Source organism: Balearica regulorum, chromosome 14, assembly GCF_011004875.1.
Source record: "Balearica regulorum gibbericeps isolate bBalReg1 chromosome 14, bBalReg1.pri, whole genome shotgun sequence".
Lineage (NCBI taxonomy): Eukaryota > Metazoa > Chordata > Aves > Gruiformes > Gruidae > Balearica > Balearica regulorum.
Genome location: NC_046197.1, coordinates 17,015,811 through 17,029,230, shown reverse-complemented (window position 1 = coordinate 17,029,230; position 13,420 = coordinate 17,015,811). Strand labels below are relative to the sequence as shown.

Here is a 13,420-nt window from a genome sequence, read left to right as displayed (position 1 = left end):
AAAACGTGCTACAGCTTGCATCTGAGGAAGGAAGGATATAGTTAAAGAATAAGTCCAGACAATAAATGTGATGATATGAAAACAGTGACTGAAAAACAGAGAAGCTGATGTGAGAAGAAATATCGTATGCCTGGTTTTGACATAGCAAACTTGTAATGTGGATAAGATGCTCCTGAGAAGAAATCACAATAATAGTACAAAGAGATAGAAGGGTAAGCCAGAGGGGACACCTATAAAGTTTCTCAGACTTCCAAGGATTCAAGTGTAGAAAGATAAGAAGACTAGACTATTACAGGTAAAGCACCAAAATGACACTGAGAGGCCATCTAGATGGTCTAATGTGATACTGCCTCGCAGACATGGAAAGAAAAGAGTTGGTGAAGAAATAAGTGCTTCTCGAAGGACCTCATTTTTGAGGTTGAATGAAGCAGAAGAAAGTTTCAGAGGTGGGAGGGGAAAAGTGAGAGGAAAAGGAGATTAGCTGGGAGGAGGCTGGAGCAGAGTGGTCAGGCTGAAAGATTGGAACCAAAATGGTTAAATACAACAGTGAGTAGGAAAGGGCACTGCAATTTTTTCACAATTTTATAAAATTCTCCTCAAACAAGCTGACCAGATCTTGAGAAAATAAGGCTAGAGGAGAGAGTCAGAGATGCCAGTCAGACACAAGGTGGAACACAGACAGTAGGTTTTGAGAGAAGAAAAGCAGTTTATGAAAAAATGAAAAAATATTGGGGAAGAAAGTATAGGATTAATTTCAGTGAAAAAAAACCCCAAACTGATTTCCCTAGATTTCCACCACAGCAGCAGAGAAATGGTAGAAAGAAAGAATAAGAATAGAAATAAGAATAAGAATAAGGTACAAGGAATCAATAGTGAGTAGGAGAAGGACAGTGGAGAGAAGGGGATTGGAAGAGAAACTGTTGAGAAAGCCATCCGGGAGCTCACAGGAATAGAGCTTAGTACACAGGAAAAACATAGTCAAAAGAGCAGCCATCTCTTATGAGTGAGATGGTTAATTAGTCTAAATTGGATGGATTAGTCCAAATGAGTTGATAGAGATGAAGAAATGGACCCTTGTTCAGTCCATTAGTCTCTTGTAAGCTAAGTCACAAAGGACAAACGGGGACAAAACAGAGTGAGAAGGACACAGATGTACAGTTGATCACAGCAAGATAAACAAAGGGAAATGTATGTTGAAGTGAAATTCAGGTGGGAAGGAGTGATTAAAAATAAGGTGGCACATAGTCAGCCGTCAACATTATCTGTACTGAACCTATTCCTGTTTAGTAACTTAGCAGCAAAGTCTATTTTTTTTACCTGTAAAACTATTTTTTTTACCTCTACAAGGACCTGTAAAATTCCCAGGTAATGTTATGCGATATATCTAAATATATCACTGGTTGAGTCTCACTTTTTCACACGGTAACATATGCTTTTGAGGAAGCTGATGTAAAATGCTGTAACTTCCAAAATTGTAAATGCGTAGCTACGTTGCATTTTAATGGCACCTTGAGCCTCCATGGGTAGGGGAGCCTATGGAGCTACATATTTGAAGAACATGGGAAGAACGGATGGTTTGTAATGCATGGTTGCTAGGCTTCACGATTCAAGGTCACAGCAAAGTGAAATTTTAATAACTCAGTGGAAGTAACTCATGAAATGTATATCTTGCAGTTTCCACAAGTATGTCGATTGCATTCATCTTCAAATTTTACCTAAAGGTGTGTTTCACCATGTGCTGTCTCTAGACTGGATCATGTGCATTCAGTTAGTATCATAAATTAATATGATTATGTAAATTCTGTCTATCGGTTTGGGATCATCCTGAAGCTCCAGTCACCTTTCATTAAGACATAGCCTGATAGAAGATGGGTAACACTCTTGATGGCCTCATTTGGGAAGCTGGGAATGGTATGGATATTATGAGCTCCATCTCTAGCATCAAATAACCAGACAGACAGCACTGAATATGTTGAGAAATTCAGCAGAATGTTTAGACATTCATAGTACTGAGCTCTGTAAATCAGCAGTGCTGAATAAGCAACTGGAGCATTAGCCTATTTAGATGCTAAAAAGGATGAGATTTTAAAATTACCCGGCTCCTTATAATATTTATACTGATTTGGTTAGCATGCATTTCACCAACATTCATTTTATTCTGACATAGGAAACTGCATTCTGATTATTTTTCCAAACCAACCTTGAATTGTGGATTTTGACCACACTCTGGAGGTGGCTCTGGGATTGATTTTTTTTTTTTTTTTTAAATCAATTGTTTGACAAGCCAATTCTATTCAGAAATCATATATGAATTTTTAGGTAATGGATGCTAATTGTAAAAATCTCCAACAGCTTAATCTGCTGTAGCCTTGTTGAGAATTTAATAAGCCTCTCTCATAATATAAGGTGTCAGAAGGGGCAAATATTTTGCTAGCACAGCTTGGAACTGATTGTTCGTACTATGGTAGCAAGTCTTCACACAACAGAAGTACTGTGCAGTCATTTTTAAAAAGAAACATTTGGTTTCGTGCCTCAAGGGCAAGAATTATTACTATATTTTTTAAAATGCATTTACTTTCTCATCTCTACCAGCAATATGTCAATTTTTGTGAGGATTGCATGTTATTCGCCTTAGGAAAAGCAAAATCAACATAATGAAGCAGAACGCAGCTGAGCTGTCTAAGGATGCTTTGGTTGGGGGGGCGGGCTCGTCGATTTTTCTCCTGCAGTTGCAAAGTGTCAATAAGATTTCTGAACCTTTTTGCTTGAGAAAAAAACCCCCAAACTCACACGTTTTGGGCAGTAGGGCTTTTTGGAGTGTAGAAGTAAGGAATGTGTTGTGTGTGACTCAACTACTGCCATTGCTAGAATAAATAAGGTCGGGTTATAAACCCTACTGAAGGACATAGAGCTGATAAAGATCGCAGTGTGGGTCTGCCACCTATTTTAGCCCACTAGTTTGTCTGAACAGTTTCATTCTGCCAAGCAGGTGAACGTCTTCAGAGACATGAGACATTTAGGTTGTGATGGCGTTAAACTTGACAGACCCCTGCGTTTGGCCGAGAATGAGGACCATTTTAAAGCTTGTCCATCTGCAGCTTCTGGGAGGTTCATCAGTCGTGTTGGAACTTTCTGGTTCTAAATTCTGCCGAGAAATCTGCAGTGATTTTTAGCCTTCCTAAGTAACTTGCACCTCAGCCACACAGGGTTCGACATTATAACTAGAAATATGAGCTGTAGCAGGTAAATGGTGGAAAATGACTGCTCTGCCACATTTGGTGAAAACATTTTTGAAGCTGTCTAATTGCATGAAACAGGGCATAATGAGTGAGGATCAGCTTTCCTTCCCAACCACATGTGACAGCTCAGATTAATCTCACATGCCATCAGCAATTCAGCTTCCTTGGAGATCTTGGCAAGCTCCGCCTGCAGTACGAGGCAGACCTGATCAATACAATATTTTAATGTCAAAATGATCAGATCCTGGGCTGAGAAAAGGTACCTTCATTCTCTTAAAAAGTATTCTTTTCCGGTAGCAGGGAGAAAAACATGTAGGCTGTCATAGAAAGAAGGAAAGAAAGCCAGTGCCAACAAAAGTATTAAATTTGGTACACACTTCACCTTTAAGCACCCTGTGCCAAGTTACAGCATCTCACACAGCATGCAAAATCCAGGGTTCAGAAGTGGCTGCTGAAGATTACTGCAAACTGAGGAGTGGTAGAGAAGATTTCAGTTTTAATTATGAACTTCCTGCTATCTCCCCTCCTCCTTTGAAATTCAAGGCACTTCATTTTATTTTTACACAGTTTGGTGTTTGAGATTCCTTTTTATGTTAGTATAAAAATAACGATGAAAAGGAAAATAATTCTCTTATGAAAATTCATGAGAACAAGCAGAGTTTAGAAGCTGTGTTATTTATTCAGGAGAGCATAATGACTTTTAAAAACACCACGATTGTATGTTTGTGTGGATTTTTTGTTTTGGTTCTTTTCCTTTGTGTACCTTGCCAGTTTTCATATCTATGCAGCTGTGGAGCATATGTATTAGGTCTAAAAGTTGCAAATCATTAATAGTTTAGATGGAAAAATAAATTGCCTGTAAGCACAATAATCTTTTGGCTAAGATTGTAAAGGGACCTTTCAAACACCGTTCTTATGTATTAAAGTGCCCAAAGGCATGTGCTTTTCTAATGACCTTAATAAACAATCTTACCATTTTTAGTCCAGGAATAAGTAAGGCCAGGTACTAAGATCTCAGAAGGGTACTTGTACTGAGAGATCCTGATATTGTGCAGAACAAGATGTCTTTGCAGTTTAACAGTACCCATGTTTAAATGCCGTATTATAGCCGTATTTAGACACAGACCTTGCTGCTGTTTGAGCAGCCTTGCTTAAGTTTGGGGGTGGTGGGATTTCTCTGACTCAGTGTTGGTGGATCTCAGAAATTTCCTGCAGCAGTTGTATCAGATCAGTCAGTCTAATTTTAAGGACCCTGGGCCCCAAGACCCTTTATTCTCTTTCAAGAGTTCATTGCTAGCTGGACCTAGTGGGATCCATGCAAGAATCTTCAGGGCATTTTCCCTGCAAGATGTGTCAGGATTTTTCCTTGCAAAATATATTGCTATACCAAAACTTTTGGCCTTCCCTGCCGAGCCCCTCCTGGTACATTGTTTCTCCTATGCTTATTTTTATACTGCCTTCTTACTGTGGGTGAGAAATAGAGGCTTGACTCTTCCTCTTCCGTTGGAAATACCTATTTTTCATTTCATTGGAATGACACCTGCTACACTTTTACCTCAACAGTCAAGATTTTCCTTTTCACTCTTCCCTGAATTTTTCATCTCCAACTCTATCTTCTGAGTACAGTGTGCCTTCTGAGAACAGTCCTGTGGCTACTGATGCTCTCCAGCAATGAACAGATTTAATTCTCAATGTAATCTCATCGTCATCATTGTTTGAAAGAACAGCAAGCAAGCAGAGTATCTGTTTGCTGTGGGAGAAAGTCTTGAACAAGCCTCATTCTACCAGAAAGGTCCCCCGTCACCACCGTGCCGCATTAAGAATCTTTGCACGTCTACCAAAGTACAGTGAGTAGGGGCCTTTTATTTCTTATGGCTCTTTTAGGCCAGATGTGTCAGGGAGCAGGTATGAAGGCAGCAAGAGAAAATCATCAACAGCCTTAGTACAATCAGATAGTCGAAATTATTTCTTTGAATAATGAAATCAAAGAAAATGGTAGTACCTAAGTCCAATGGGATGATGCTGAAATGCAAGGCAGCTCTGCATGTCATCATTCTTTGTATGTGATGGTATCAATTCTAGGTAGAAAAATTACTCTAATCATATGTCTGGTCTCATTTTACAGTGTTTGTATTAAATAAGGAGTCTGTGTCTAATTCAAAAGCTTAGAATCCTTTTTCTTTTCAAGGTAATATGTGTAAACTGCTTTCTTCACACAGCTTGACTGGTAGTGGCTCAAGGTATATACAGCTCTCGTGAAAAATATGAAAGGTTGTAGAAATGAGGCCAAACTCTTAGATCTAATAAACAGAATACAAAAACGATACAAAGAGAGAAGAGAGCGTTGCCATTTACACTGGCAAATTTCAGCTCTGTCATTCTTTTCCTCAAGAACAAGAGAAACAGCTTATGCAAAGGAAACATGGAAACAGCCAGGCACTGCTGGGTTTATCTTCGGTGTGATAAGCTTCCTTCGGGGAGACAAGAACAAACTGTGCACAAGGCATAGAGAAGGTACAGGCAGTGCATTTTAAACTCTTTCCACAGTGAATTCTTCCAGCTTCAGGAAATCGATTGTTTGCTCTCTCAGAGCTCCTTCCAGCTTCTCAGCAAGCACAAATATTTGTTACCTGCTTTGGTGCACTGAACTTTTTAATTTCATTTCAGTAGGGCTTGATCGATAAGTATTTGTATGTGACAAAGGGCATTTTGGTTTGATAGAAGGTCTAGAAAGAAAGAGAGATGGATGAAGTTAATCCTAGTCTTGAGGAATGCCTCCAGGTGAGCTGTAACTGAAAACTAATGCACACAACTCAGTCACCTGAAGACAAGGTAACATGGAGAATCCTTGTAGGTGGGCCCACCTGTGGGTGCCTAACTGCAACCTGCCTTCCAGGGAACCTGCAAAACCCCTGAGCATGGTGAGATGGCTTTTGCTGCACGGAAGAGACCACTGGGAAGGGATGGTGTTCCATGCAATCAGCCCAGCTAGGGCCAGAGCTCTGAGGGCTTTCAGACTTCTGCCTTTAGAGCAGAGGAAACTTTACATGTCAAGGCATCTGCGAAGCCCCAACCTTGGGACCTCAAGGTCACCTGCAGCCTGAGATAAGCTTGCACAACACCATCTAGACCTCCAGCAGTGATGTCGTTAAAAGTTCGGTTACACCAATTCATTTCCATGGAATAAGTTGGTTTTGTCAAGTTAGTATTTTGTAGTTAAGGCTTGTTATATCAAAAAATTCCTGACTGGCTCCATACTATTCAGATAGGACCTGAAGTAAGTAGTCGTATGAGGCAGCAGAAACACAGAGAGGCGAGCATTGCAAGTGATTTGCAACATGTATTGAACCAAATTCTGTGCTTGTGTAGCGTCACTGGAACAGCGACTTCAAGAATAAGAAGAGGCAGTACCAATCTCTCTGTTTTGTTTACCTGACACTTTCTGTTAGAAGGAATTGTGTAACTTGTTTGTTGGGGGCGGGGGGGGGAGAAACTTTCTGCTGTTATTTGCAGCAGACCTTTGAAAATTTGTCTAACAAAAACTCCTTTGGGTAAAGAAGTGTCTTCTTCTTGTCCAATAAAATTATTAAATAGGTTCTAAAGTCCTAAGGAGGAACTCAGACTTATTATCTTCTTTCTCCCAAAACTTTGGCAAGACTTTCAAAATAACTTGTATTCAAAGCAGTCTGATTTGTAATTGCACTAAAACCATCAATGCTTCATCTGCTAATTTACCGTATGTGCATTTGGGAATAACTGGTCTTGAAGAGGAGTAACATACTCTTAATGTTGTACATTTTCTTCTGGATAAAAAGTCTGAATTCTAGTGCATTTTGTCTTTGCTAATACTAAAGTTCATTCACAGCTTCAATTGAATTTGCACTTGGACGATCAAATATAACTACATAAAAGCACAGAATTGGTCTTGCTTATAAAATCTGTTGATATTTTGGCTGTGTCTAGCTGGCAGTGATAGGCCAAATATTAATTGAAACAAAAAAAAGTTGATATAATTTGCCATTTTTTATTATATTATTTCTCAATTTTTTTCTGTGTTATAGTCATTATCTTATGTAGCAATATTATACAGCTTATTAAAATATAATATGCCCACGTTTTCTGATAAGCTGTTGTCACAAAATTGAACACTGATACTCTCAATTTGCACATTCTGTATCAAATTTACAAGGTCCTGGTTTTAATTTCATGTTTTTAAATAACACCTAATCACATCATACTATATTCACAACAGCTTCACCTAGAGATTCTATCAACAAGAATAATAGCTGCAGAGCAGAGGCTAAGAGATCGTTGTCTTCTCAATAAATAAATTAATTAAAATCTATCAATTAGTTCAGTAAATGGTAAGAAAATGAACTTTGTGCAATAGTTTGGAAGTAAGTATTGGGTGAAATTAAGCTTATCCATTTCATATCCAGTCACTTGTGATGCTCTTTGGTGATGCCCTCCAGGTTTCACCCTAAAAGATAAATTATTCCCTTTTAAAAATGCTAGTTTAAAATATTTTAAAATTTTGAATTTTCCAAGGGGATTTCAAGGCAAATAAAAATGAAATCATTCACAGTTCTAGCACCTATGTAAAATTTAAAATTAAATGTATCATAGAATGGTTTGGGTTGGAAGAGACCTTAAAACCCATCTCATTCCAATCCCTGCACAGGCAGGGACACTTTCCACTAGACCAGGTTGCCCAAAGCCCCATCTGACCTGGCCTTGAACACTACCAGGGATGGGGCATCCACAGCTTCTCTGGGCAACCTGTGCCAGGGCCTCACCACCCTCACAGGGAAGAATTTCTTCCTAATATCTAATTTAAGTCTCCCTTCTTCAGCTTAAGGCCATCACCCCTTGTCCTGTCACTACACTCCCTGATAAACAGTCCCTCTCCATCTTTCCTGGAGGCCCCTTCGGGTACTGGAATGCTGCAATTAGATCTCCCTGGAGCCTTGTCTTCTCCAGGCTGAATGACCCCAACTCTAAAACAAATTGTAAATGTAAATAAACAAAGCATCATTTTTGTGTGAGTGACTTTATTGTGGCCTCTGTCTTTGCCAGGGGTTTTTTCCATATATGCACTTCTGTGCCAGAGACAGATGTTGTAACCAAAGATGCAGAGATCCCTGAAGAGCACAGCCCGTGTCATCCACTCAGCAGCTTGGTCAGGAATTAAGGCTGTGGATTTTTTGGAAAAAAATATGACTCAACATGAGATGTTTTGTTTGAGGCATTGGGTTTGATAAAGTTTGCCGAATCAGAAGCAGAGTTCAAACCACCCAGCAGGCTGTCTGGGTGCTCCCCATCCTCGGGGCTGCCAGCTGGGGCGCGGCTGCCAGCTGCACGCATCACCTCTCCCTGGGGATGAGATGATGTGGCTCCCCAGAGCACACCTGGAAGCCTTAAACTCTTGGGTGGAGCCAGCTTTCCTGGAGCTCCTGAGCTCCGTTTTCCATGGCTGGAGCTTTGTGCTTGGAAGATCCGTGCTGAAGTGCTGGTGGCTCTGGGGCAGGCTGTGCAGCGTGGTGGTCCAGAGCTGGCTGATGGCATCTGGAAACCCTGCTGCATTCTCCCTGTCCTGTGCAAGCAAAACAGATGTGGTCTTCCTGTATTTTCACAGTATGTGGTAAGTAGTGTGTCTGCGTAATGGGTAATGAAGTTGAGTCAGTGTGTGTTCTCTCTGTGTTGAAGTGTGAATGTTTTAAACTACTAAAATTTCTTTATGCGTTGAAATGTGAAGAGGCTGAATTCTGTAAAACTTAACTGCTCCTTAAATCTTATGCCTTTCAGTGCATCGGTTCACCTGTTTAAAAAGCAAAAGCAGGCAGGGTTTGCCTGTAAGTCTTAATACTTGAGCAACATGTTCATGTCTATTTGCTTCTGGAATATTGAAAGTACTTGGCCCTCTTGCCCTTCTAAATGTGGCAGACTTTTACCCCAGTGGGGAGTTTCTGCACAGTTGTTATTTTCTAATGATTTGTACTAGATCCTTTCAACTCTGAGTCCTAAAGCAGGATTAAACTTGGTTAAGTTGTCGGGGGGAGGGGGGGAAGACCTAATTTGCTTTGGCCTGGCTTGCTTCTGACATGTTTATTCTAAACCAAGATGATTAGCGTAGCAAAACGTGTTCCCAGAGTATGTGAATGTGCACAGCCATTGAGAAGGGATTTGCTGGCTGGCTGCTTATGGCAGCCAATGTTCTTGTCTAGGTTTTAATTTGTTTGTTTGGATGTTTGATGTGTTGTTAGGGGTTATAGGATTGAAAAGCTTCCAAAAGTCATATCCAGCCTCTCAAAATATCACTCCAGAAAAATGCATGTTTACTTTTGGAAAATAGACGTTCTCTCTAGGAGCTAGGTGCTTACCTATATTTTTGGCAGGGGTGTGGAATCTGGGTATCCGGTTAAAACTTTCAGCTGTTGCTCATTTGGCCAAGCTGACAAAAATTATTTCTGACTTGCTTCAAATACAGTGACAGTTTGTGCTATTGTTCTGACAAAACTGTAGCTTGAAAGAATATATTCATTTTGGAAACCCAGATTGTTTCTTGCAACCAAAATGGCTACTGTACTGTGCTGCCCATTATATCACACGTGCGGAAATTCAGATTGCTGCGGGTTTCTTGCAGCAGTTCCCTGCCTTGTTACCCACATTATATGAAGTGCACTAAAATTGCTAACTTTTTCTTTTAAAAGAATAAAATGCTTTGAGATGTACTCCACTGTGAATTCTTCTTGTTATTAAATATCACTGTCTTTGAGAGAATAAATTTCTTCTTATCAAAAGAAGATCCTGAAGATGAAGGGGAGGGGAGGGAGAGAATAATGTTTCCTTCAGCATCTGCAAGTGAAACTCTGCAAATCAAGCTCAGGTGAAGCCGTTCCAGTTCCCAGCCGAGGGGAGGATCTGCTCCTACACCCACGGTGTGCTGTTGGCTTCAAGGCAGCCGCAGTGAGAACAGAGCTTCGGCCTCAGGCTCTGCGTGATCTTTTTGCTCTCAGTAAAGTGGTGGAAAAGGCCACCAGGCTTAATGAGCTGTTGAAATGACTTGAAGTGGACAAATTAATTTTTTTTTTTTTTTTAAAAGTGAGGATGGGAGGGTGGAAAACACTATTTGCTCCAGAAGAATCTTCCAATAGAAACTGGATTTGCGATGTGAATCTTGAAGGGACCAAGGCAGGATTAAAGAAGTCAAGAGCAGGGGGTGTAAGGCTATGCAGAGAGACAAGCAGCCATGTCCAGAGTGGACCTTTCTGTTAAGGTTATAATGTAAAATGCCTGTATGTAGTTTGGTCCACAAATGCAGTACAACGTATTTTATACTTGCCACTCAGAGCCTCAAGATCCTGTGATTTCTTAGGCATCGGTCTGGCTACGAACTTCAATCTACATTTAATTTTGATGAGGTGCTCGTTAGTTCAGTCACTCATTTCCATCCCGCGTGCTTTGTGGCTAATGGCTTTTATGATGATGGCACTAAATCATACACTTCAAGTTTAGCACTTCTTGGCTGTTTTACTAATCCTAAAACTTTCTTCTTGACAATTTTACATGGAGACAAGGATCTGTCTCTTGAGACTGTGGAAGTCAAAGTCTGTGGAAAAGGTAAAAAGTCTGCTTTGTGCCCTAATCCATCCTGCAGTCTCCAAAAGAGAAGCACAGCACCTTTTACATCTATTTCCAGTCTCTACTCATCAGCATCTACAATACTGCATTGAAACGTGGTTTTTTGTTTTCAGGGGGTTTTTTGTGTTTTGTTGGGTTTTTTTTTTTTTTTAACTCTGAGTTTGTGCGTTTCTGGAATTGCAGGGCTGTAAGTAAAGTGAAAGAGGAAATTTTCTTGTCAAGCTGAAAAGACAAAAGAAATGCCTGTAATCGAAACAGCTCAAGAAAATAAGATAACCATTACATTTTCGTAGCAAAGCATTGTTGGAGGCAAGGGGGCTTCAGAAAAGTTAGTTACTCTGGAAAACTTAAATAAATGGTTTGTACGGCCCCAGCATAAGAGAGCGTGTCTGCAGAGTTGTATTTGGGGTTCAGAGCCAAGCAGCTACGCATCTGCAGCCTTTAGCATCTGGTATAATGGTAACTCCGCAAGGCAGGACGCATCTGAAAGAGGGAAAGCTGCTCTGTGCATTAAGAAAACTTCTCCAAAATAACAAGAGAATTTAGACTTAAATACTAGGCTTCTATTTTCATAGTTTATGATATCGTGATTGGATTCCTTCTGTGGACACTAGCTTCTTAATAGTACTATTCATCACTGTGACAAAGGTTAGGCTTGAAGAAAACTAGAACTGAGATGAAAGAATAGAATTTTTATTATTTTAGCAGCTGAATGTGTCATTACATCAGTCAGTATTGCGTAGCAAATTGCAAGCTGTAGTGAAATTGCTTTAAATATATCTGTATATATTTTTCTAAAACTGTGATAAAGTCATTCAACGGCACATTGAAATGTATTTCTAGCTGAACTATTATATCATATCTTTTTTACTGTGGTATGAGAACAGATGGCAGTTATTTTTCTTACCACTCTCCAGCAAAGCTGATGCGATGCCTTCCCTTCCCTTGTAAATGTTTCCAAGTGAAAGACAAGTACACATGGCCAGAATGAATCTGCACTGTAACATTGACTTGTGGTTTCTAAAGCAAACTTTTAATCAGCTTACAACAGTAGGCTGGTGATAATTACTTAATGTTGTATCAGTCAAGTAGTTCATTATGACAGGAAAATGAGCTATTAATCAGAATCAATTGCACATGTTTTGCAATAACTTTTTGGAGCAGATGTCTTTTCATAGGCATTTTTAATGTAATAATTGAGTAGTCCATGACTTGAGGACAACTGCAATCGCTCCCATGGTACGAATGCATTTGTAGATTTTGGAGATGCTCTCTGTCACTTGATAGCGTTCCTAGGGGGCTGTGATTGATCAGAGAGTAACAGCTGCTCAGTAGCTGGCATGCAGAGAGGGCTACCGCATGGACACGACAAAGTTGTGTGGTGATTTTATGTGCTTTTACAAGCATAATATAAATTGCAATGTTTTTCAAAGGATTTTGGTTTAAAATTGTCGTTACCTTAACAATAACTTGGCAAGTGGGAGAAGGCCCAATGACAATGTCTCTAAATACAACCTGATGTCACGGTGCTTGCCTGCTTCACCAGAAAGGCTGTGTAGTTCAACAAAATACTGATCTTAAGTGAAGTCATTTGTAGTTATAAATCAAAATGAAGCTGCCAAGTATCATAAATCTAGGGCTGCCTACCAATTTATGACTTTTTAGATTGCCTGCTGTAATGTGCCATATTATAGAAGCATTGTTAGGAGCTATATTTAATTTACTCGCTATAAATTAATGCTGTGTTGAAAATCCAGCTTTGCCTTTTTCAGAGGAGCTTTCATTCTTCTGTTTTATGCAAGCATCTTCAAAAAAAAAAAAAAAAAAAAAACCCCACACCAAACCCAGCAACAAACAACCCTGGTGTCTCTTATTTCACAGCCTTCGACAAAAGAAAGGAAACTTGGCCCAGAAGCGCTGGACTGGACCCGCCAACATAGTGAAATGCAAGCCTTGCCCCGTGACGCACGCCAACGCTGTCTGTGGATCTGATGGACACACCTATACTACCAAGGTAAGTTCTGCTTGTGGCCTGAACTCCTGTCACGAGTGGTCATCCACGCTGTATTATGAAGGTGAAACAGCTTTCTTTAATAGGCAGTGTTAAATTACAGTCTACTTTAGTTTTGGAATACTTTTGTGTGAAGAGTGCTGATAAATGTAGACTTTTTTTTTTTAACATATTTGACAAACAGAAAATCAGAATGACAAATCAGATGTCATGATTTCATGAATCATGTTTCTCTAAATAGCTCGTTCTTGCTAATGAAGTAGAACACTTTCAATGTTGATGATGCAACAGAAAAAATTCATTTGATCAGATTGGCTTGTTCAGACAAGAGGATTTGGGGACAGTTCTTGTTTTTTTTTTTAAGATTTGGTCTCCAAATGGTAAAATAACTTGGCAGTATCATTGTTCCGTGATAGATTTTTTTTTTTTTAATTACTTTTTTTCCCCAGGCTGCATGGGTAACATTACAATTCATTTAAACCACAGTTTTAATAGACTTGTGTGCCAGATGCAGCATATATGGTGCCAT

General features: G+C 39.7%; 1 protein-coding gene across 1 annotated transcript in view; it reads left to right on the top strand.

Moving 5' to 3' along the window:
* The window catches only part of SPOCK1 (SPARC (osteonectin), cwcv and kazal like domains proteoglycan 1), a 315,620-nt gene that overhangs the window by 201,703 nt on the left and 100,497 nt on the right, over positions 1–13,420 (top strand). Inside the window, exon 5 of the mRNA XM_075766315.1 lies at positions 12,762–12,894. Within this exon, the coding sequence (XP_075622430.1) occupies positions 12,762–12,894 (133 nt within the window). The remainder of the gene's footprint in view (positions 1–12,761; positions 12,895–13,420) is intronic.